The 24,419-nt window shown below is 41.5% G+C and overlaps 1 protein-coding gene across 1 annotated transcript in view; it reads left to right on the top strand.

Annotated features, from left to right (window-relative positions):
• The window catches only part of pcdh11 (protocadherin 11), a 181,464-nt gene extending 159,029 nt beyond the window's left edge, over positions 1 to 22,435 (top strand). The window contains exon 6 of the mRNA XM_079556374.1: positions 21,570 to 22,435. Coding sequence (XP_079412500.1) covers positions 21,570 to 22,036 — 467 coding nt within the window. The 3' untranslated portion in view covers positions 22,037 to 22,435. The remainder of the gene's footprint in view (positions 1 to 21,569) is intronic.
• The last annotated feature ends 1,984 nt before the right edge of the window (positions 22,436 to 24,419 follow it).

Here is a 24,419-nt window from a genome sequence, read left to right as displayed (position 1 = left end):
GGGATAATACAAGTGTTAATGGGATGATTTTAGGGTCTTTCATCTCTCCCTGGTGTCTCTGACCAGAAAACCATGTTTGCAACTTGACTGCCACCGGTGCGGAGAAAGCAATACACACTAATGGAATCACGAAGAAGAAGCTAACATGCTAACGGGCAAAGCTAACTGCGGGCTAACGTCACTTTAAACAGTATTTACAGCCAGGTTTGAGTGAAAAAAAATATTTCCATTGTATAATTGGGTGCACAGTAACCCTCTCTCCCTTCGCCTTTCCTGTCAGCGTAGTATTTACTCTCCAAGACAATTAATAAGTTAAAAAATCGTAACTTGCTACTACACCTGCAGTTGCGCTTATGGCCTCTAGGGGGAAGAGTTACTTAGTACTGCTTTAACACTTGTATTACAAACAGGGGGATGGCAAAAGTAACTTCTTTAAAATGTTGGCGTGTGTATTTGCCCGTCACAGGTATACAGTATCAGAAGCCATGCTCTTTGCATCTCTAATCGGGCACTCAACAACGATCACATGAAGTGTTCTTCGGAGAATAGCACTGTTCCTTCCTTGCCCGTGTGAATTTGGTGTGTATTCACTCAAGTCCTGCGCAAATGAAGTTTTTGAATTTCCTGTTATATGGCATTTGTGACTGCTAAGCGGAAGTGTTCCAGGGTTGGAGAGTTTCACCCCTCCTTCCATCCCAAGGTCAGTGGGCAAGACGGGATTTAATTGAAATTGTAAGTGCCTACCTGATAGTTTGAAATAATTAGCAATATCACAGCGAGACAGGTGGAAGTCGGCGATGGACCAAAGTAAAAAAAAAAAAAAGAGGACAACGGATGAGATAAAAATTGGAAAGGCTCATGGCAAGTCATCAATTTCGGTGAATTGAATGTCACTCTGATTGACTGGACTTGACTTTAGATGTCGTGCGTGGAGCGGGAACAAGTGGAGAAAACTAAAAAAGGTGATGGGGAAACTTTGGAGCGAGGTGACTTGGGCCTGATGTAAAATAGGACACTGAATAAATAACCTGTTCTGAGTGAAAGGAGAATGTTTTGTGACTCTCCGAAGGTCATATTAGTTGTCATCGTTTAGAATCATGTCTACAAAGATAGATTCAGGCTGTATTCTTTAAAGCCAAGGCCTTCAAGCTCATCAGCCAAGGTCACTTTTCCTCCACGTGAGCTTGTACGCCATTTAATGTTGATTTGGGATAATTTAGCAACAGTGACTTGAGCAGTTATTTGTGTCCAGATAGAAACTATTCGACTGACTGACTTACTGATTGACTAAGTAGCTAGTTTTACAAAATAGACAGTGGACGATGAATGTCAACGATTGGAGTAAAGGTGATGCCAGGCAGAGGGGGGGCGGAGGAGGGTCGCAGCACGCCGGGAAACGGCCGAGGCAGTGAACGAGGCGGCTTAAGAGGGGAAGCTTGAGATGAAGGGATGAATGGGGGGGCTGCAGGTAGGTCTTGGAATCACACTTAAGCTTCATATCATTTCTAATAACTCATTGACATTTTAAACAGTGATCGAGGAATGTATTACAGAAACAGGCTAAGGATGGGGACAAAAAGGAAATATAGGAAATATAACATCTTTTTGGAGATGTACCATTTTATTTTACAGCGTCGCCGCGCAAAGAGAGCCCCTCAGGACACATACAGGCACCCTTCGGCGTTGACAGCCCACCACGAAAATCAAAGGCAGCGAGGGTGTTAATATCTCATCGCGAGCGCTCTGGGCTAAACACTATAAAAGACATTGAGGTCAATGGGTTGCAGTTGTCTCTAGAGCAAACCAGTTGTGTGGCTATTTTCAGCTTTTCCTCCACGGACAGCAGGAGTCACTGGAGCATTCTCTCTGTCATCAGGGGCACAGCGCAATCAGAGGACCTACTTTCCGCTTTTGCCCTTTCATTTGATTTCTTTGCTATTTTTATGGTGACACAACTCCAAAAACTAAATGAGAATTCTGTTGGACACACTCACTAGGAGCAAATTTAGACAAAACTTTTAATTGAAAGTGTTTTTTTTCTCTCTCTCACTCTTTCTCTCTCTCTCTCGCAAGAATAGTTTCTGTGTGCATGGTTCTGATATGAGAACTCAGCGAGACAGTGGCAACAAACAGTCACACTGAAGCCTTCTTGTTCATTTGTAATTTGGTTCAATTTAGACAAAAAAAACAACAACAACAAACTGTTTATGTCGTTGTTATGGGTGAGGACATGAAACATCGTTAGATCCACCCAGCAGTAAAATCGAGTATTTCCATGCTTATCATGCGCATATTGCGTAGGTTGATCAAATTTAAACCTTTCCCCTTTCATGTTTTGGTATTATAAGGATAGAAAATGAATTAAAAGACTTAATCTGCACATAATTACATTACTCCACACAAGAAGGCAGTCTCCATAGTGATGCATTAAAAGTTTACACTGAATCACCACCAAACAGTTTAGACAAACAGGATCTTGGTAATAATGTTTGAGTGACAACACTGTTCTATGCAGCCCGTTGATAGTCTTGACAACACAATGTACAACCCACTAATGACTTAATTGTCATAATGCATAGGGCAAAATGAGTTCATCTTATGAATATTTATCTCACTATAATGAACAGCTAATGTCCTGGACTGTAAGTGGTCTAATTGAGTTTTATTATGTAGAACACGCATCAGGGCATTTCAGGTGTGACTCTGTCTAGTCGGGCTAAAAATAATTTCCAACACATTATAGATTGTGACAGATAGGTAGTTTTGCGGGGAAATTGCAATAATGGCCAAGATAGCCGTATTAAAAGAGAATTTATTTTCTTTATGAGCAACTATTTGCATTTCACTTACACAAAAAAAAACCACCTCTCATGTATTGTATTTCTTGCCACCACTTTTAAGATGCACATGTTTAGAGCGGTATTGGCTCATTCACCGCTGTCCAAGCCTCTCGCTGTTTACACAGCTCTCTCAGTCTTTGACTTGACAATGCCCGCTCCCAGCCGCCCTCAAATAAAGTGCGCGCTGACAGCAACATTAACACCAGTCACTGAGTAGCTGTGCGATTTTAGTGAGCGTGTATCTGTCAACCCGAGCCTCCAGGAATAAAAGGCGCAGTTCTGAACTTTCCGCGACTGCTGCTCGGGCAGAGGATTGTGACAGTCAACATCAAAACAGGCAAAAGTAAAGCTGCGATTTATTGAATGTGCTCCTTGTGTCTGCTTTCATGTTTACCAGCGCTGCATTATATGACTTTTCCTGGGCTTTCAAGAACATGCCGACGCGGATGAATTAAACATGTTAAGCATAAAAAGACCTGCTGTGAAAAAAAAAAGTCTTACCCTTTATGTGATAACCCCCTTTTTAGACATTCAGTGGACTTATCACAGCGTATAAATAGGACAGAATTCATTATTCAGGGAAAGGTTTCGGTGAAAAATTAATAGTTGTCCCCAGAGGAGGGTCGGTGGCACTTTGGAAAAGGAAAACCTTTAAAGAGTACATGCACACGGGGGATCTGCTGAGACTCTGCCCCTCGTATTAAAACCCTCACTGCACCATGCGCTGTGATATGGGAAAACACAATAATGACTGTGACTAATACTGTACACAGGCACTATTTAGTCTGCAGCTCATTACCAAATGTGTTGAATACAGAAAAGGAACAGAATGAAGCGTGGCTGCTGATAGCTACACACTCCTACGGTATTTCATAACAAAGGACTGCTGATACTGTATTTGGACGATGAATCCATAAGAATGAACACATTCCATTTGTAGTATTGTTCATCAGTTTATGGAAATAGTTGCGTCTATGCCGGGTAAAGTGAATCACAGAGCATCTTAATAATAATGCATTGTTTTTTTTTAATCTTAATAGTAGCATTTGTTGGGGGAGCATTAGACAGCCAGCGAATGTTTCCCCCCCGCTTAAGAGGCACATCAGGCAGGTGGCTATTACACATGATGTTATAACCCGCAATAACAGGCAGGTGGCTGTAGTGTTGTCATGTTATGGTATCCAATCTCACAGACTTGTTTATGACCATTAGCATAGGACATTCTAAAAAAAGGACTGAAGGTGGCTCGAGCAACGTCTTCAAATAAACAATACCCCCTTTTTATGGAACAGCCATGCATTTTCAAAAACACATACCACCAAAATGGCCTTGGTCTTTTACTGTATACATCATTTTCCGTGGTTCCCAAATGGTCCCGGCACTAAAATAGCGACGTACCACTGCTGAGTGCTCTCCACCAGCTTCTGAGTGAACGATGGCCTTCACTGTCCCGCTGTATCCTATCTGCCCGCCCGTGGATGCAATAACCGTAATGTATGGCTAAAGGAAACCGGCGCTAATCATCAATGACTGCAAGATATATAGCCCATGCGGTGGCACCTTGTTTATTAGCTTCCCTTCCTCCTTACCCCTCCACCCACCGCATCCGTGGGCTCCGCACCGGCCAGCAGCGCATCTTCAATGTTAATTTGATTCTTTCTTGTTTTCCATAATAATTGGGGGCAGCAGGTCAGCTTGATGAATTTGCTTGTTACATGACACAGGATGCTGCTCGCCGTTAGTGGCTGCAGTCGGTCTCGCTGTCCGTCGAAGAATTATGCGAAACAATCATAGTCTTTTTTTTTCTTTTTTTCTTTTTTGTTTCTTTTTTTTTACAGCGCTTCCCTTTGTGTCAACATTTTCCAGTTCTTTGTCAACATGTGTAATTATTTTGGGATCTACTCATCCTTCTCATTTCAACCCCCCCCCCCCCCCTTAATTTCATGTTTGGAAAAAAGGAAAAGCGCAGTGTGTTAAAAGTGACATTTACATTTTTAGATCAAAGCCTTCGCCTCAGTAATCGTGATTGTTTAGATAGCTCTTGCTGGAACAATCGGATCTTCTTGCAAATACCAAACAGATATTTTCCCACTTAATCGGCCTCTGTTCTTTATTTCAGTCTTTCTAAAATGCATGTATATTCACCACTTTTCCATATCCCCATCTGGCTCACCATATATGGAAATCTCTACATTTGCAATGCATTTTTGGTTGGATTATATTTTTGTTAAAATCTACATATTCACAGAGTCCAATTGCATACCGTTGATATCCTTGGTGTTTGCATACTGCATGCATATTATACATATTCTTCACTCTTCACTTTAATCTTTATGTGAGGGACAGTATTTTCATGGAGACAGAGCTGTGCTGCACCGTCTGCAATACCTGGTTGCAGAAAATAAATGGCAGTGATCTTCAATCCAAAGAGAATACTACAGATGTAATGTAATATGTGAGTTCATATAACCTGCTGCATAATGAATAATAAATAATACAAACAGAAGTACTTACAAGCGCTGTACAAATCAGGTTCCATTTCATCCTTCAAAATATTTGATTCCACCCAGATGATTGCAACACAGCAGCATGCCTGTGTCAAAGAATAGGCGAATTAAAGCAGTACTACGTAACTTGTTTACCTTAATAAATCCTTTTCGTAGTGCCTCTGGGGGTACTACAAGTGTTAATGGGATGATTGGGGGGTCTTTCATCTCCCTCTGGTGTCTCTGGCCAGAAAACCATGCTTGCAACTTTCCCTGCCTCCGACCCGGTAGCGCAATACACACTAATGGAATCACGAAGAAGAAGCTATGAGCTAACGGGCAAAGCTAGCTGCAGGCTAGCGCCACTTTAGCAGTATTTACAGCCAAGTTTGACAAAAATTATCTCCATTTTGTCATCGGGTTGTGGCACAATGTGCAATATCCCTCTCTCCCTTTGTCTTTTCTGTCAGCGTAGTATTACTCTCACGGACAATTAATGAGTAAAAAAAACTGCAACATGCTATGACACCTGCACTGGCGCTTATGGCCTCTAGGGGCATGAGTTACTGAGTTCTGCCTTTAAGTGAACGGTGATCACAGTTAGTCAGTACTGGTTTGACTACACTGGAATATGTCCAGTGTAGTCTATATGTATGCAATAATGTTGTTAATTGCACATGGTTGTATAAAAAAAAAATCATAATGAGACTACGCAACACAAGGCATGCCCTGGTTGCACCGGTTGCATGTGCTACTTTTTTGCACATGCCATTTTTATCTACAAGCTTTACCCCTCTTTATTACTGTAAAATATATGTATCACCACATATGGTATCAGATAATTCAACAAACGTAGTTGGATCCAGTGGGGGATTCTTTAAAATGCACGTGCTTGTTTTGAGCCCGTGCCCCTCATCAAAAGCCAGTGTCTTCTTCTCTGTGTGTCATTGTGGTGATGAAGGCTGATTGCAGATTGTTACTGTGTTTGCTCCTCTCGTCTCTCTGGCCCACGCTGTGTATTTGGTCGGGTCTGATTGTGTTGATGGTGACACCGGCAACGCGTCCTCAGCTGGGGACGCCCAAAACGACTCTGCACATAATGAAGGCGATGTAATCAACCAATGTCACGCACTGCAAAAGTCAAGTGTCACCACCAGAACCACTTTTGGGAGCTCTACCTACCAGACTCACGCTGACGGAAATAAGACCAGTGTGCCGTGTTGACGTTGAGGTCCACTGTCTCACAGCGTTTTACCCAAAATATGTCTGTACCGGGCTGCCCCAAGGCTTAAAGACTTGAAAAAAAAATGAATTGAGAACACATACATGTCGGCATATTTGAGTTATTGAGTTATTACTGAACCCATATACTCATCAGCCCCTCATAGTTTGATCACTTCTTCTTCTTCAGATTCTCGGGGTGGTCTGTGCCGCCTTTCTTTCTTTTTTGCTGGCACAAACTTTTCTGAGCGGGTACTTTCCCACAGGTTTTTTTGACAACAAAGGTGACTGTGGCGAGAGAAGACATTTACATTAAATTACCTCTGCATTTTGTTTGTGTTCGTTGTAATAGAAATAGCCACCTCAACCCTGCAACATGCTTTTAATCAATGGCAACAAAAAGAAAGACGCTCGTACTTGGCGCCACAGTTGTTGGAGGTATCCTTTCTTTTCTTTGTGCACTTTGTCCTCTCCCCGTGCTTTCTTGTTATTTGTTTTGGTGTTCTAATCTCAGCTCAGTCAATAATATTCTTTGTTGTCTGAAATTGTGTGTCGAGAACAAAAAGGCCCTCCTCTTCGTGCTGAAAGTACCTGTCTGTGACTTTTCTTCCCTCTCTCTCTCTCTCTCGCCGACTCCTAGATAAAGTAATCATTAGATGTTGTTTTCTGAACGCAATTACTTTCTGTTACAATGGGTCAAACGCTGGGAAAAAGCAAGAGGGGTCGGCGGAGGAGGCAAGGGTAGATGGATTACAGGTAGGGAACAGTACAGGTGCTGATGAATGCGTATGTGGCCGCGAGGCTCATCCTTTGTCAGCGGCCGTCTTAGTGAAAGAGTCAGAAGTAATTAGTCGAGTGCAAATACATGGACAACCTTGGTTCGTCTTATCTAATGTTGCATTGCCTTCAGTGCAAAGGCCATTCATTTTACGGCTGCTGTTTGTTAAAGAAAAGCCATTGATTTTCTGACGGCGCCATAGGTCTAGAACTTTTGCATTACTCTTCGGGGAAAATGCCCCAAGGTTGCTTGTGTGTTCACTATTGACACATTTCAAACACATTAAGACATAATGGGAGCCGATAAGTATTTGTCACATTATCCATTGTAGAAAAAATGTGTGAAGATTTTATAATTTTTGCTCAATGTTGCCTTATCATGGCCAAACCTAAGCTGTTAGCATAAGATAATGAATATATTTGTACAGAGAGGTCCATAAAACTTAAAGTACCCTGTCAATAGAAAACTCAAGGATCTTTGGCATTCAAATAGGCAAGAGTGGGTGATCAAGTGGTTTTGAAAGGAGTGCATTCTGGTTATAGTGATGCAGAAGTGGTGAATCTATAGGCTTACAGTCCGGGTTTCAAGGGGGAAAAAAACTGTTATGGAGAGGTCTAGCTTGAGCGGTGGGTTTTTAACAGGCCACCGTTTTCCTGTACTGAGATATTTTCTTACCTGAGCTTAGACGAGTTGATGTGTACCTGTCTGGTCTTTGTGCATGCGCTCAGTCACGCGAAAAGACCGAAGATGTTTTTAGCGTTTCGCCTCTCCTCTATGGGGCCAAACGGGGGTGATGTTAGCAGTAATATTTTCACTTTACTGCACGGACGTCGAACTGCTCGGCTTACAATATAGTACCCCTTTTTATCCGCTTAGAAAATCGACATGTTTCATTTTGTGTAACTCTACTTGGATTGTGTAAGTACTCAAGTAACTGTATTTAAATAGGGAAAGCATCGCTGGTCGCTTCTAACTTCACGCCCGTTTGGCCGAGCGCATGCACAAAGACCAGACTGGTACGCATCAACTCGTCTAAGCTCAGTAATATCTCAGTATGGAAAACGGTGGCCTGTTCCTGAATTCTTATCCAAGCAGGGAAACACCAAGACGAAGATGTACGGTTTTGATTTTGATTTTCGAGGAATAACCCTTTTTCTGTGAGACTGTCAGAGGGCAAGTAGGGCCCAAATGTGTCCACCTTAAATGTTTGAAAAGACCTTACAAAAGTGTAACAATAGAAGCATTACACACAAGAACGCTGCCCTCTGTTGGCCTCTGCCTTGTCTGTGGCTGGCTGACTGTACACCGCCCCTGAGCATTATTTACTTCCCACCAGGTGCCCTTGTGAGCAGTGACAATGACAGCTCTCTTAGCCGTCTCCAGAGATTAGACTGTACCCCTGACTGATAAAAGTAAAGAAATCCAAATAACACCCCGCTCTGACACAGAATAAAAAGTTCATTTTCTCTCACCGCAGCAGTGCCAGCTTTATCCCAGATAAGTCACACTTCTTGCCTATTCCTAATTCAGCTCCACGGCTTTTCATGAGTATAATGTATGCCCTTAAGTTTCCTCGCTTGAGTTAGGCCTAAATTTACATAGACTCATATGGGCACGCACTATCTAACTTTTGAATCAGTCGCATCATCTTATGCATCTTGAAAGCCAAAAAAAAAAAAAAAAAAATGATGAAATGCTGCCAAGCAGGAGGCGCCCACTTGGAATTCAGGGAAAGTGAGGCATTACTCTCTCCTTCAAATAACGATTGCCCGAGCAGTGATGAAAGTAATGGCATCTTGCTTTTCCATCCGACATCAAGCAGTGTTAATAGCGCTATTATTATTAATGGCCATCCATTTGCTTATCCAGATTGTGGGTTTGGAGTGGGTATAGGAGCGAGTTCACTGATAAGGTCTTGGTAATTACAAACCCAATTATTTCAACTGAGATCCTATTTGTTTGAAGATTTTTTTCTTCTCCTGGATTCTTATGTTTCAATCTTTTGGGCTTGTTCCGTTCAAGATGAGGCATTTTTCCACACCCCACTTTCCTTTTGCACAGTCTATTTTTTATGTATTTGTATACTCAGGCAGCAGGGCATTGCAGTTGTGTAATTATTAACAATAGTTTTGATTCAAAAGAGGTCTATATTCATGACTTCTGACTTACTATTTCTTTCTATAATTATTTTCTGGCAGTGGCTCATGTTTTTCTTCCCAAATAAACTGACACAACGTAACAAAAAGCTGTAGGTGAGATTAGGCTGCCTTTGTTTCTCTTTGCTTCAGTTACTGCTTACATTTTCTGTGCACTTTTGTGCTCTTCCAGAAGTTATACGACAGGTAAAAACTGTTGTGGTTGTTAAGTTTCTTAAGGGGAACAGCGAAAAACAACTGCTTGGTAATGACAGTCAATGTGTCAAAGACAATGAAAGTTAACAGACTTCACAGTAACACAGGACACGGTGTTGGCGTGGTGCATTAAAAATGTGAAAATATCCAAAAGTGAAAAAGAGGACTTTAAATGTTATTCTTTTTGTACTTCTTTTTGTTTCTATTCAAAAGGTTGGTCAGTACTGTTTCAATGCATTGTACAGAAACAAAGGTAGTGGCATAACTATCCTGTTATCAATGGACAGTTTTATTATGGAGAGCTGAGAAAGTTATTTTTTATTTTAAAGAGAGACACTTGTCAAATGTTGAATTTGAGGGTTGTGTCAAAACTAATGATGTGTTGAAATTGTTGCAATTGATTAAATTGGATTAAGAAAAGCAATCAAACAACGCAAAGACACAGTATTGATGTGATAATGCTGGTAATAAACAACTGTGATAGATAAGTATCAGGGCCATAGCACCAGATTCTTGTCCCTATAGGTTAGAGGTTAGATTTTAGACCCGAGCCCGAGCCCGGCCCGAGCCCGACCCGACATTCGGGCCGGGCCGGGCCGACATTTCCCGCATGAGAGTCGGGCTCGGGTCGGGTCGGGCTCAAGTTTTTTTTTATTTTTTATTTTTATTAATGTCATTATAATCTCTAATAAAAATCTATGCAATGGGCAGAGTCTATTGGATACAAAATGTGGCAATACGCAATGTAAAATAGAGGAGTCCGGGAGGTAGGTGGTGCAGGTGCGGGGGGCGGGCGCACGTGCTGCTGTGTTGTCACGTTTAAACAGCATGGTCAGGCTGTGATACCGGCGCCACACAGAGAACATCACTCTTCACTCTTTCTCTCAGGACAGCGTTTCATTAACAGTGGATAAATAAGCAGTTTGGTTCCTGTTACTGCGTAAAAAGTAGCTTTTGTAGTGCGCCATGTTTATGAAACATGGAGGAGGAGAGAGAGATACGGAAAAGAGGAGACGGCAAAGAGGAGACAAGACACATTGAGCTGCTCCGCGCCGCGTACGTCTCTGTCCACTCAGGTATGTGCGCTACTGCTACGTGCACGTATGCCGTGCGCGTAGCCGCGTACCTTGCAAACATGGTTCTGCTGTGCAGATGCACTTATCTGAGCCTTAAATAAATAATTATTTACGTCGGGTTTGTTTCGGGTTCGGGCTGACAATTCACGTTAATTGCTCGGGCTGGGTCGGGTCGGGCTTTATAACCGCGGGCTCGGGTTGGGTCGGGCTTGATTTTTTGGGCCCGATCTAATCTCTACTATAGGTACAAACACTAGGAGGTGCACTATGGTCTCTATACGGATTTAGGCAAAACTATGTTTGGACCATTATATACTGGGCCCATACCTGGTCTGCAGGTAAACAGTTCCTTTCCTTCCACGCCCAGTTCAACTCATCACCACATATTGTTGCTTTCTAATGCAAAATGACAACATTGGACCTGACCTTTTCCATATGATAGGCCAATATGGCCATAGGAAATAACATTGTATTGATAGCAGTAGTGATGCATAGTTTGCGAGTACAGATCTGGAAAGAAAGAGTGCACCAATTAACCCCGCAGGATGAGTCTCAGGCCCGGTCCACAGTCTCGACGGTAGTTGGAGGAGTTTAGCGTCCTAGATGCATGCAATTATCCTTTTAATTAGCTATAATGAGTGCGTGCCGCTGAAATAATGGCTCAGATTTGGATGTGTGAACCTTAATGTGAATCAAATCAAGATGTAACTCGCTTTTTCACTAAATATCATCTTTAATATATCAACTGCCATGTTATGTCTTCAACTGCAGCAAAACAAAAAAATAAGCTAAATAGACTAGTAAACACTGTGTTTTGTCTTAGGGCCAGAGTTGGCATTTAAAACTTAGAGGCTTTTTGAGCATAATAAAGATAGAGATGTCAGAAGCTAAAACTCTCAGTAAACAGCTTTTGCATTGGTGTTTTTATACTGCTGTTTTTATTTTGCATAAATCACCTCACTATGACATTACCTTGACGCCGAAATAAACATGTAATTATCTTGATATCGCCAACTGTGTACAGTAATCACACCATTAGCATGCAGCAGTTTGGGCAAGCAGACCAGAAGAGAAGATTAAAGCTTATCATTACTGCTGTACAACCTCCATATCGAAAACACAGTAGGCCAGGCACACAATGTACATTTTTACTGTGCTATGGAATATTTGCACTGAAAGTCTTACTATTATTATTTTTAACACTACCCTGAGTCATTTTGTGTACACCTGGGGAACCTGAACCACAGTCTGGAAATCAATGCCCTAGAACAACTTGTATTCAACAATTGCGCGGTGAAAAAATAAATAAAGCGAATCTACAGCTTCAAACTATTTCAAAAGCTTAAGACAATAAAGGCATTTTTTTTTAAAAGCATTGTCTTTGTTATCTGTGCCTTTCTTATAAATGTGTCAAGGGCTAGTACAAGCCGTCTGAGTGCAGATATGTAAGGTCAGGCGACGGTGGGTGTAGAGGAGTTTGAAGTGCGCCGGGCCAAAGGATGTGTCGATGTTGCAGAAGCAGATTGCTGAAGGGTACCTCTGGTGTCGACCTTGCGTATGACCACAAGTTAGCGCGCTCAGGTTCAAGCCTTGACCTCTGCCACTGTGGGATTTGTACAAGGGAACACAGTTAATAGAATAACCTACAATAAGGCAAAAAGCCACAGAGGTGCTTCAGACCAGGAATCTGAAAGGTCGGATGGGAAGTGGGCTATTATTATTAAGTGTAGTGTTGGACTATACCATCTACATCAAGTGACCATTAACTGCTCGAAACCAGCTCTCTAAACCTACAAAAGAATGATTAGAAAACTTAGACCAAATGAGATCGAAACTAGGGCCCAACCAATATTTGGGTATTTTCGATATCGGACGATAGATGATAACAGATAGAGACTTCTCGTTTTATGCACCGGAAAAGGCTCAATCTGGGCTTTTAAATGAGCTCTCCATACCTTTCTAGTCCTCAGGGGAGAGAAGAAATTGGTCACCAGTTTGTTCACCTATTTTACGTATGTTATGTTGTAGACTTTTGTGTATAATTTCGGAACCATAAGAGATAGAGACTTACCTCTGAAGTACCTACAAAACATAAATATACAGCGCCCCCTGCTGTCACACCTGTCAACGCTGGTGCATATCAGCATCGGCCTCAGAAAAACCCACATCGGTCGACCTCTATTAGATATATGTTTATGATTTAAACCTTTAGTATAATGCTAAATGCATAGACTAGATGCGAGTTGGTCATTTTTATACTCACTACTGCCACCTCAGGTCTTCCGCATAACTGCAGGTTCTATATTAAGCTCGTGCATGACGGCACTTCAGACCCAAAGAAACAACTTTTTGAGTGACAGTGCCGGATTTTAGAGGCAATTCTTAGTTTGGACATTTTTTAAACTCTGTATCCTTTGATATACTATTTGAAAGATAAACAAAAACAAACAAACATCAAATTAAATTACTTAAAATATCGGCCTATATATATATCAGCTATTGGCCATTGACCCCCTTCATATCGGTATCGGACACCAAAAATCCATATCGGTTGGGGCCCTAATCTAAACCCATGACAACATGTTTTTTTTTTGTTTTTGTTTTTTACAACATACATCTAGCTGTGTGTTAAGAGAACTATCGCAAAACTGGAGCCAGATAACCAGATAACCTTGTCAAAAAGGTCCAGGGTTTGATTCCATTCTGTGTGGAGTTTCCATGTTCTCCCCATGTCTGGATGAGTTTGCTCTGGGTGCTCTATTTTATCCCATCGAAACCAAAAAGTACAAGGTCAAATGCAGACGACACATTTCGCTACAGGGACAACATAGTGCACAAACACAAAGACTTTCGACCAGAACTGAAATAGGGGCCGACATAAACTACTCTCAGCAGTTTCTACAATTCATTCAATCTGAACTTTTAGAAACTCCAAGGCACCTGTCTAGAAGAACACCACATACTACTACTGACACCCATGCAGCAGTTTGAAAAGCACGGATCTCTTCTCCTCTAACATTTGCCATTATTCCTGCTTGTCTGCCACTCAAACACTCTTGATGGGAATTTACAAAAGGGATGTTTTGTGCCACTGGGAGGATCTTTGGCGTCAGTGATGTGTGATTCCTCTAGAAAGCTCCGCGGGGTACGATTGTTTCCCCTGAATACAAAAAGACTGCGGTGCCATCACAAGCCACTATACCTCTAGCTTTAGCTGTCAGCGACATCACTCACAGAGAGCTCACACCTGCCCCCAAAAAACCCCTTTACCACAAATCCAAACCATCCCACTGGAATAGGAAAATAGTCCGGTGTCTTTTTTGGAGAGGCTAGAAGTGTAATATTGAATACTAAATTTAGAGACTCTTGACATGGAGCTGTGTGAAGTTACCAAGACATATCTTTCCCTTTTTTTTTTTTTTTTTTATAAAGCAAGTTGAAAAGACACCCTCACCTTTGGCTGTGTTGATAGGTTAAAGCTGGAATAGGGAAGTGTCCCAAAGATGTTTGTGTATGTACAGGCTTGGACGCTTGCTGAATAAGAAGTTCATGCTAATAGCCCCATCAAAAAATCCAGGAGGCATACCTGCTCTGAAAAGACATCAAGAGCTGCATAACACTTGGAGAGGCTTGGCCCCGGTCTATTGTGCCACAGCTCTGAAAATGAGGATGCTGTTTTGCCTCTAAAATTAAGTTTTATTCGCAGAGCATTTTCTGGAAATAACAAGGCTTTTGCAAATATACTCGGACCCACTTCCACATATAGGCTCTAGGCTCTCACCGATGCCAAAATTTGTAGAGGAAAAGAATTGCCAAATTTTCCAGCTGAGAGTTATTTGAGGAAACAGAAGTTATGCTTTTTATGTGTGTATTATATTAATTTATATGATTTATGTCAGCAGAGACCAAACCCATAGATACAGACGGCATCTCAAACTTATGTATCACACATGAATAATAAAGTCAAGCCTTAATCGGGTCCTTATGGATGTTTAACATGACGCATCATGTTCTCCGTTATTTATGTCATTATGGGCAGTTGAACCACTTTGCTCCTTTCCCATGTCTTTGTGTCTTTATAGAGTTCGGAAAAGTGAGGTCATGATTGCAGCAATTGTAAACTAATGGAGATTTTAAAAGTTAAAATACTGAGTTATTGTTCACATGAAAAGACTAATAGCTACACCACAGTGTGTTAGATGTATTTACCAGCAGTCCCTCAGCAGCTAACGGAGTTGTCCCGCAGCTTTTTTCTCCACTTTGTATACTATTTTTAGCTAATGTTATATGTTAATGTTATATATTAGTCAATGGAAGTGTATGCTAACAGCTGCAACTGATGGCGGATCTCCATGGTAACTGTGGAATTTCCCGAACTCTATTGGGTAAAAAACTATATCAATAATTCTGCATTTGTTAAAGTATTTTTTTTAATAAATTGGAGAAAGTTAAGATTTTTCTCTTCTTTGTTTTCCCCCTTAACTGTTTCAAACATGTCCATATACGGGCGATTCCAGAGATGCTGTCTCGGCACTTCCGTTGTATTGACACTTCCGGTCGAGAGCGAAGCCCGTTCATTTAAGCGGAGAACAATTTGATGTTCAGTGGATTGATTTGTGTAAAATGTCAACACTGCAGCGTTTCTCTGCGCGGCCTGAAAACGGCTTTGTTTTCATGTAGTAACTGATTTTATCTGGACCTCTTCGGTCCCATGTTAACTGAGCGCCACGGGAACACAGTAAAAACACAACTTTATCTGAATCTCCTGCTGAAATAACAACAGATAAAAGGCCAAAAACTGTTTTACACCTTCGAACAATATATCTCACCATTTCTCCGGTAAAATTAAGATATTTTTATATTTAAAATAAGCCTTTGTTGTGTATTAGAAACATAATCTGATAATTAATGCCAGAAAAGCATTATTAGGGGAATTCCAGAGTAAATGTAATAATTCTTTGTGATCAGATGTTTAGAAAGAGCCATGTAGTCGGCTCTAAGGCAGATTAAAATCAGCTAAATCCCATTATAATGAATACAGCTAAAGCTCCGTTGGACCCGGAAGTAGAGCGATGACATCATCACTTAACAAACGTATAGGTAGGATAGGTAGGACCATAACTTCAGTTGGAGTGCAGGGGCCTGTACAACTCAATGGGAGAGCGACGGTTTCGGAAAAGAAATCTTCTCACAGAATATCTACGAATGTTGAACCCGATCATAATCCGACGGCTGAAAGTCCTTCCACCTGACCAACATCAAGCACATCCTTCTGAATATTGTCACCACTGGACACCTTTATGAGACAGCTAATTCTTATGTGCTGAGAGAGAAAACTTTGCGACCTGAACCGAGCACACTTTCCCCAAATCTGAAAGCATCAAAACAGCGACGAAAACGAGGATGAATGTGCAACAAAAATGTGACAAAAAATAGACAGAAACGTGCCGGAAAAGCAACAATAGCACTATAGAAAAAAAGCAACAAAAACACATGACTAAAGAGTGATGAAAAAGCAACAAAAAAATCAACAAGAAAGCCCCACTCCGGAAGCTTTTAGATTTGGATAAAGCCTGACATGATACTCTCTGAATCAAAACTTGCACATCAGCTGCAGATAAGAGACAACGCGGCCCAGACTTGGCTCGAGTCTATTGTGCTCGCTCGTAGAATGGGCGAGCTGCATCCATTTTAGCCTTAATGAAGTTAGTGACCCTGTGAAAGGCGACACATTTACCGCCCAGGGGATTTATGCACTCCTGCTCCAAGGCTCGGCTTCAATATGGAGCGAACAGATTTGACTGCACCCGGGCTTTCCAAATATATCCTCAGAATTTATACCGGCCTGTACATTTTCTCACTCCGCTCTCATAATTAAAGTTGACGCTGCACTGTGCAATCTGGTGGAGGACCAAAAATGTGCAAGACCATTCTGCTTGGAAGCTAGACTGTTTCGACCGCGATTTAAGCAGCTGTTACAATATATGTCATGCTTTTTGAAATACAATATTCTGCTAATCAGTACATGGATTAAGTGACTTTCAGAAGGAGCTTTAGTTTACACAATGGTAAGTTTCAGAATAAACAAAAGAATGAACAAAACTGTGAAATTAAATGTATTGGTTGATGAATCAAGATGTGTCCTGAGAAAAAAACTTATTGTGCAAAATCAATTTGTTTTCAACTTCTTAACCCCAGCTTTAACTGAGCACATTTTCTCCAGGCTTTCCCCAAATCTAGAAGCTTCTCAGCTGGAGCTTACAGACAGCCAGTACAGCACTGCAGCGCTTGTGCTTCACAGCTAGAAGGTCCCGGGTTCGATTCCCACCTGGACGGTGGCCTTTCTGTGTGGATTTTGCTTGGTCTCTCTACGTAGGTTTCCTCTGGGTATTCCGGTTTCCCCCACCACTAAAAACATGTACAATAAGGCCTGGAGGAATGAGAGTGTGTTTGAGAGAGCCCATGGGTGACGACGGATGGAAATTAACCCACGGCTACAATCCGGCGTGGCGTGTTTACATGCATGAGGCCCATGTATGTTCATGAACATGCACTGTCTCAACCAAATAAATCAATAAAAATCAATAAAAAAATTTTTAAAAAAATTGAAAGCAAAGACCAACAAAACTCATCTGAGCTAATTGCTCGTAATGGTTGTCACGTTTTTGTTGCTTTTTTTTGTTTCATTTTATGTTTCATTTTTGTGGATTGATCACAGTTACATTACATTAAAATGTGGAAAAAAACATGACAAAAATGTGACAAAAAATTGACAAAAAAATTCAAAAAAATGGACGAAAATGTGACAAAAACATGACGAAAATGTGATGAAAATGTGGCAAAAATCCAACAAAAAAAGCAATGAAAACATGACAAAAATGCTTTGAAAATACAACAAAAACTACTAAAACGTGATAACAAAAACCAGGAAGACGCTTATATGAGTTCTGTAGGTCTTAGCTTTCAAATTTAGACTTTACACTGGCCAAAAATGACGCTGTGACCTTTCCTGTCGAGAAGCTTACAGACTTGGGTAACGCTGGGGAAAATCCACTCGGTTAAGGTGGGAGCTAGAGGGTTAAAGTGCTTCAGTGAAATCAAACAACTGTTGGTAGCATATAGCGCTTCAAACTTTTTTATCATCATTATTTTGTAAACGCTCGTTTGTTTCAAAATGGGAATTACTGTGCGTGACATAAAACAATGAGCACAAGAGATTTTGTCTAAGAGTCTAAGCAACAAAATTATACAATCCTGTCGAAGTGATGCGTGTGAAAGAACTGGCTGTCCCAGCACTTGGGTCTAAGGCCGTTTAATTATTTATAGCATTCTTACTTATGCAAATATACTAAATAATTTCTACATGACAGCTTGAAGCAGGGGCCTAGAAGAGCAATGTGATGTTGAATGAGAAGCACTCTTTCTTTGTTGTGTGCATGTGTGTGTGTGTGTAGACGGGGGTGGGGGATGGGGGGGCGTAGGGTGGGGGTGTTGCGGGCTCCTGGTTGCCTTGGTGCACACTGTTTTACATTCTAATTATGTGGCTGACAGGCTTTATTGGCCAGGCTCAACGCTGCGGCCTCATCCCAGACTCATTCCACATGTGATGTCAGTGAGCGGATAATGAGATAAGATAGTTTGAGTGTTTAGCTTTGCCCGGTGCCATCTTCTTTCATTTATTTAATTTTTTTTCAGCTCCTTCCCTCGTGTGCATAAAATCAGAGGTGGGTAGAGCAGGTCGTCAAAATATGTATTCAAGGAAGAGTAACATTACTTTCAGACAACTTAACTCGAGTAGACGTTTGATCAAAGGAACCTGGATATGTAAAGTAAGGTTTCATCTCTGATCCGAGTTCAGCGTTGCCCAAATCTAAAAGGTTACAGCCTATAGGTGTGCAGTGGGATGTCTCATTTGAAAGCTGAGACCTACAAAACTCATCTAAATTGATCTTCACAAACCTTTATTGATATTATTCACCTTTTTGTTGCTCTTTTGTGGTGTTTTTGTCGCTTTTTCGTCACGTTTTTGTCACTATTGTCAGGAAGCTTTTAGATTTGAGTAATGCCAAACTGGAGAAAATGCTTGGTTCAGGCGGTGGGTTAAGCGATTAAGTATTGGTGAAAATACTTCTTCAGTACTAAGTGTAAAAGTCTCATTTGTGTTATTTCCAAAGAATACACCATAAAATATTGAAAAGCAGTAAATCATGACATTATTCTTGCATAAATTGGAATAATACAGGTGCTCGTCATATAATTAGAATATCATGAAAATGTTATTCAACTTCAAATGTGAAACTATTAGCTTATTACATGCAAAGTGACATATGTCAAGCCTTTGTTATAATTTTGATGATAATAGATGAACTGATAAAATACAATTTTCTGACATTTTAAATGTTTTTTTTACAAACTGTGAGCCATAATACTTAAAATGATGCCGAATAAAGGCTACATATCTCACTTTGTATGTAATGAGTCTATCATATAGTTTGACAGTTTAAGCTGAATAACAGAAGTAAATGCACTTTTTCATGATATTCTAATTATACGACGAGCCCCTGTAATTAAAAATGACTCCTAGAAGAACAGTTTCAAATTTCAAGTGCATTTTCTTGAGTAATGCATCGGTACTGCTCGCCTGTTTGAAATCATGGATGTGCCCAAATCCTGAAATACCGTCATGATTTCAACTTTTTGACCAGATTTGTTTTGGACTCTGACAGATCAAAAGAGTTGTAAAAGTGCGGCGCGCCGACAGTGATTTCATGTAGCAAAGCTTTGTTGAGTCGTTCATTAAATATTTAACACAGTAAAGCCTGTCTACGACACAAACGCAGCCTTTTTTTTTATTATGCTAATTAAGCTTTAGGGAATTCCTTGCGTACTGTAGGTAAACAGAAAGAGTCGTGGGAATAGCAATGGGAATGAAATGCTCCGCTGCTGTTTTCTCATTACCAGATGAAATAAAGCCTTTATCATTTCTCATCAACTTTCATTTTGCTAAAAGCTTGACATTTAGTGGGTCAAAACGCTGATAAGACCTCCTTTGTATATTATGTATATTAGGATTCATGACTTCGTTGTGTCGCCTTAACGGGGGGGAAAAACACTGCTTTCATCTTGTTACATATTGGTAACCCATTCCGTTTGCCATGGTACATTTTCAACCTCTTAACCCCAACCTGAGGATGAAACTACAACAACAAGCGACAGAAATGCGATTAACAATTGACACACAAAAAAAGCAGCGAAAACGTGCCGGAAAAGCAACGATAACACAATAAAAACTGAAAAGTGAAAAGTGACGAATGTGTGATCAAAAAGCAAGGACTAAAGCGATGAAGGAAGCAACAAGAAACGACAAAAAACAACGAAAACAAGACAAAAAAACTTTCAAATGAGGCATTACACTGCTTTGCCTTCCAGTCGAGAAGCTTTTAGATTTGGGTAAAGCCGAACTGGAGAAAATGCACTCGGTTAAATCGGGGGTAAGAGGGATAAACAAAACTGCTGCAAATGACATAAAACCAGCCAAAATATTTTCAACATTACAGTTAAACTAACTTAAATAGTACAAAAATCACCACGGTAAGCCAAAAAATCCATGGCAGGACCCTTGCTATTCTAACTAGGGATGCACCAATCCGATACTGGTATCGGATATCGGAGCCGATACTGGAAAAATATTGGGTGTCGGCTACAAATATCTGATACTGAACCAATACCAGTTTTGGTCAACGCCTTAAAAACACAACATTCACCACCTAGATCTAAGTGAATATGGGGATGCTGTATATCATTGTAAAGCTAAGAACCAGGAGAATTCAATCGCTGAGTTTTAGCCTCCGCAAATGTATTTTTGATCGCCAAAGCAAAATTCTGCGATTAGCAATAGCATGCTAATGCTAACGGAAACTAATCAAGGTTAGGTCAGAATAGAAATAACTGAAGTAGCCAAATAAAATAAAATCGGCCAATGCTGAAGCCAAGTGTTTGTATTTTAGTTTAAGAAATAACTGATCTAACATATTTGTATTGATCAGAATAAACGTCATACTTGTTAAATGTTTATCTAAGAGTTTATCAGTAGATATAATCGATAAGTGATCTGTAACATGATCTTACAATAGAGAAGTCAATTTTTCACTCAGAGAAAGACACTTTTAAGAAATTGTCTTGGTATTGGTAAATATCAGATATCAGCAGATACTCAGCATCGGTAGCAAAAAAGCTGGATTGGTGCATCTCTAATTCTAACTACAGAATATAGTTAGAATTAGAGAGGTAATAGTAATAAAAAGTCGCGATCGCGAATACAGGCGGCTGAAATGAGTTTCCTTCGCAGGGTGGCTGGGTGCACCCTTCGAGATCGGGTGAGGAGCTCAGTTACCCGGGAGGAGCTCAGAGTAGAGTCGCTGCTCCTCCACGTCGAAAGGAGCAGCTGAGGTGGCTCGGGCATCTGTTCCGGATGCCTCCTGGTCGCCTCCCGCGGGAGGTGTTCCAGGCATGTCCTAGTGGGACAAGGCCTCGTGGAAGACCCAGGACACGGTGGTGGGACTATGTCTCCGAGCTGGCCTGGTGTCGCCTCGGGGTCCCCCCAGAACAGCTGGAGGAGGTGTGTGTGGATCGGGAAGTTTGGGCATCTCTGCTGAGACTGCTGCCCCCGCGACCCGGCCCCGGATAAAGCGGAAGAAAATGGATGGATGGATAGTAATAAAAAGTATAACTTCCCACTGCCACTCCGAACAGGGCTTGTAGCTTGTCAACATTATTACTACTGATTGTACTAACCATTTCTTTTCTTTCTCCTGTAGCCATCGAGGTGAACCTGCAGAAAGCGCTGGCCGAAGCCTCTGAGACCTGCACCCAGGAGTGTCTGATCCTTGGCCACTCGGACAGCTGCTGGATGCCCCCCGTGATGGCCCACTTCCAAAGCCCCGTGAACAGCTCACCGGCCTCCACCCCCACCACCGCCTCCACCGGCACCTCCATCTCCGACCCTCTGCACTCCTTCGGCTTCCAGACCTGTCCCCGCGGCGCCAGCAAAGCCACCCTGGTCGGCCTGGGGCTCATGGACGGCCGGCACACTTTGGGTCGGTCTGTGCCCAAAAAAAGCAATGATCTAGACAAAGGAACAAACCGTCCGCAGTTCTACAACACCCTGGACAGACACTATAAGAAAGAGGAGCCTGTTAAGGTCATCCCATTGGCTAGTTTCTCGTCTCCGGGGCAACAGGCCGGAGGAGGGAGCGGATCGTTCTTACACGAGCACCAGCTGTAAAATAGATAAATATTGCATCTCCAAATATATAGGCACCGTCCACAGTGACTTTATAACCTGAATGTGTGGAGGTAATGTTGAACCAGCTCACTCCCAATATCCCCCACAAGTATACAGCACCACTCTTCGTCAAAGTAAATACAGCAAAGTACACGAAGCTGATGACACACCAAAGTTGTTTGATCTCACGTTGAAAGCAAACAAAAAGAAGCTTTGAATCTACATGGGAATTGTAGAGTCCTACAACAGTAAATCACAATGTCAGAAAAGTTCCGTTGCAGTAGTTTGTCTGGCCCCCTGTTAGACTCATGGTCAGCTGGAGGATTAGCTGATTGAGCTTGTTGTGGGTCAACGTGGAAAACCGGAGCACCCAAAGGAAACCCACCCAGACAGAACCTGAACACTCCACACCACAAGGCCCACACGGTCCGGGAATCGAACCCGGGACTTTCTAGCTGTGCAGAGGGGCACTTTGACCTGACACTCATTCCCATTGTGGTTTTCTGATGCGGGACTATGTACTTCATTGGTCCGGCTTAGTCTCCCAAGTGTGTGTGTGTGTGTGTGTGTGTGTCAACGCTTGTGAACAAATGCAGGAACAGTCCTTTGTTTGGAGTGAGCTGAAACGGGCTAAATGTTCATTATAACTTGTGGGTGAATAGTGTTGCTCTTCAAGTTCGTGTGAAATATTGCTCTGTTTAATTCGTGGCACAAGCCTTTAGTAGAAGAAAAGTGTCTTATGCTTTTTCACATTTCTATTTTTGGTCAGGGGGACTGCTGCAGAAAAAAGTCGACACCGCAAAAAGTAGGCCAGCGCAAGACAGCACCGGTAATCTTTCGCATTGAATATTCTCACCATGGACCAGCGCACGCCAAGTATAACACACGCCACTGCTAGGACACACATACCTTAGATGTTTTCCATACGGCGGTTGAACCAAGTCACTCTGTTACAAAGGCTTTCACCCCCACAAGCATTGTGTCTCGGCAGAAAGGGAAGGCAGATGCTGTGGATATCTAGCCTTTTTCTTTTTTTTCTTTTTTTCCTCCACTCCTTTTGTTTGCATTGCTCAGATTTCTAGCGCTCACCAACAGCCACGGAGCCAATTATGAAATTCTCAGTCTAATTACCTTGATATGTGATCTCGCGAGCAGCTTGCGTTGTGGTAAAGGAAGTCTGCAATAACTCGATTGGACACAGAAGAACAAAAGGTGACCAGTGGGCTAAGCTTCTCTGTCTCTTTCCTATCGCGTTGGAGCGCATGATAATTTCATGTTGTTGATGCCAATGTGTTCTTCCCATACAAACTACAAACTGTCTGTTTTTATGTTTATTTTTTTTTTTATGCCACATCACTTTGACATCAGAGACACGAGCAAAACACTATTTAAATGTGGTAATGTGAAGCGCTTGGGCCTGTTGAGTCACTTGCGGCTTTCACAGATCGGGTGCACGATAAACTAAAACAACAGTAATATGTGACTCGACGCATAACTATTCATCTTTTTAGCGTGACATCCAAAACCCGGGCGTCTTCATCATCAGGTGTATGATTCATGTGGTTCATTTTCACCTTAGCATCGTGCAAATTGGGAACAGGGCTAACTCCATATTACAATGTGGGGGCCTCCAGGGAAAGCAACCAGGCGAGTTGTGTTTGCAAAGCTCTTTCCCTAATCTCTCAGTGATGCTTAGGGTCAGAAGAACGATACCTGTGTACAGTTGTTGTTGTTGTTGTTGTTTTCTGCCGCCAAGCTCTGATACAAGTACAAGGACAGGGCCATTTCAATCTCACCTCTGTCAATTATCAAAATGGATTTAATAGAAAACAACCATCTCAAAGATATTTTTCTTCAAACATTAGCTCAGAAGCATGGCGATCCAATTACATTTCATTTAGCTTGTTTTTATATGTTCATTATCCGGAGGCTGATGTGTATACAATTCTCAACAACATTGCATATCAAAGAAGCACAAATCATGGCGACTAGAATGAGGATTTCGATAATAGTATTAAAAAAAACTGCAGCAGATTGGAATCATAATGAATTGAACCTATAAATATTGCTAGGCCTCATTTTGTCTCCAAATACAGAAAGAGCATGAAGGTCGTAGCGAAATGATTGCAAGGGAGTGCAATGTTGCTTTGGAGGCTTCAGTTCAATGATAATGCTTTTATTCATTTACTTTCAATGTATTTATTAAAGGCAATATATCATGTCCGTGGTAAATGAACACACAATAATAACGACACAACAATTGTGAACAGTTTCATTTCGCATGAGGTGTCGCGAGTGTTTTCACACGTCTTTAATTCTGCTGTAATCAAATTGTCTTTTTTTTCCCCTAATGAATATGAATCTTTTACATACTAATTCATGG

The sequence above is a fragment of the Gobius niger genome (genome assembly GCF_951799975.1).
Source record: "Gobius niger genome assembly, chromosome: 5".
NCBI classification, from domain to species: domain Eukaryota; kingdom Metazoa; phylum Chordata; class Actinopteri; order Gobiiformes; family Gobiidae; genus Gobius; species Gobius niger.
Note: the sequence above shows the minus strand (reverse complement) of the source record. Positions and strands in the feature narration are given on the sequence as shown.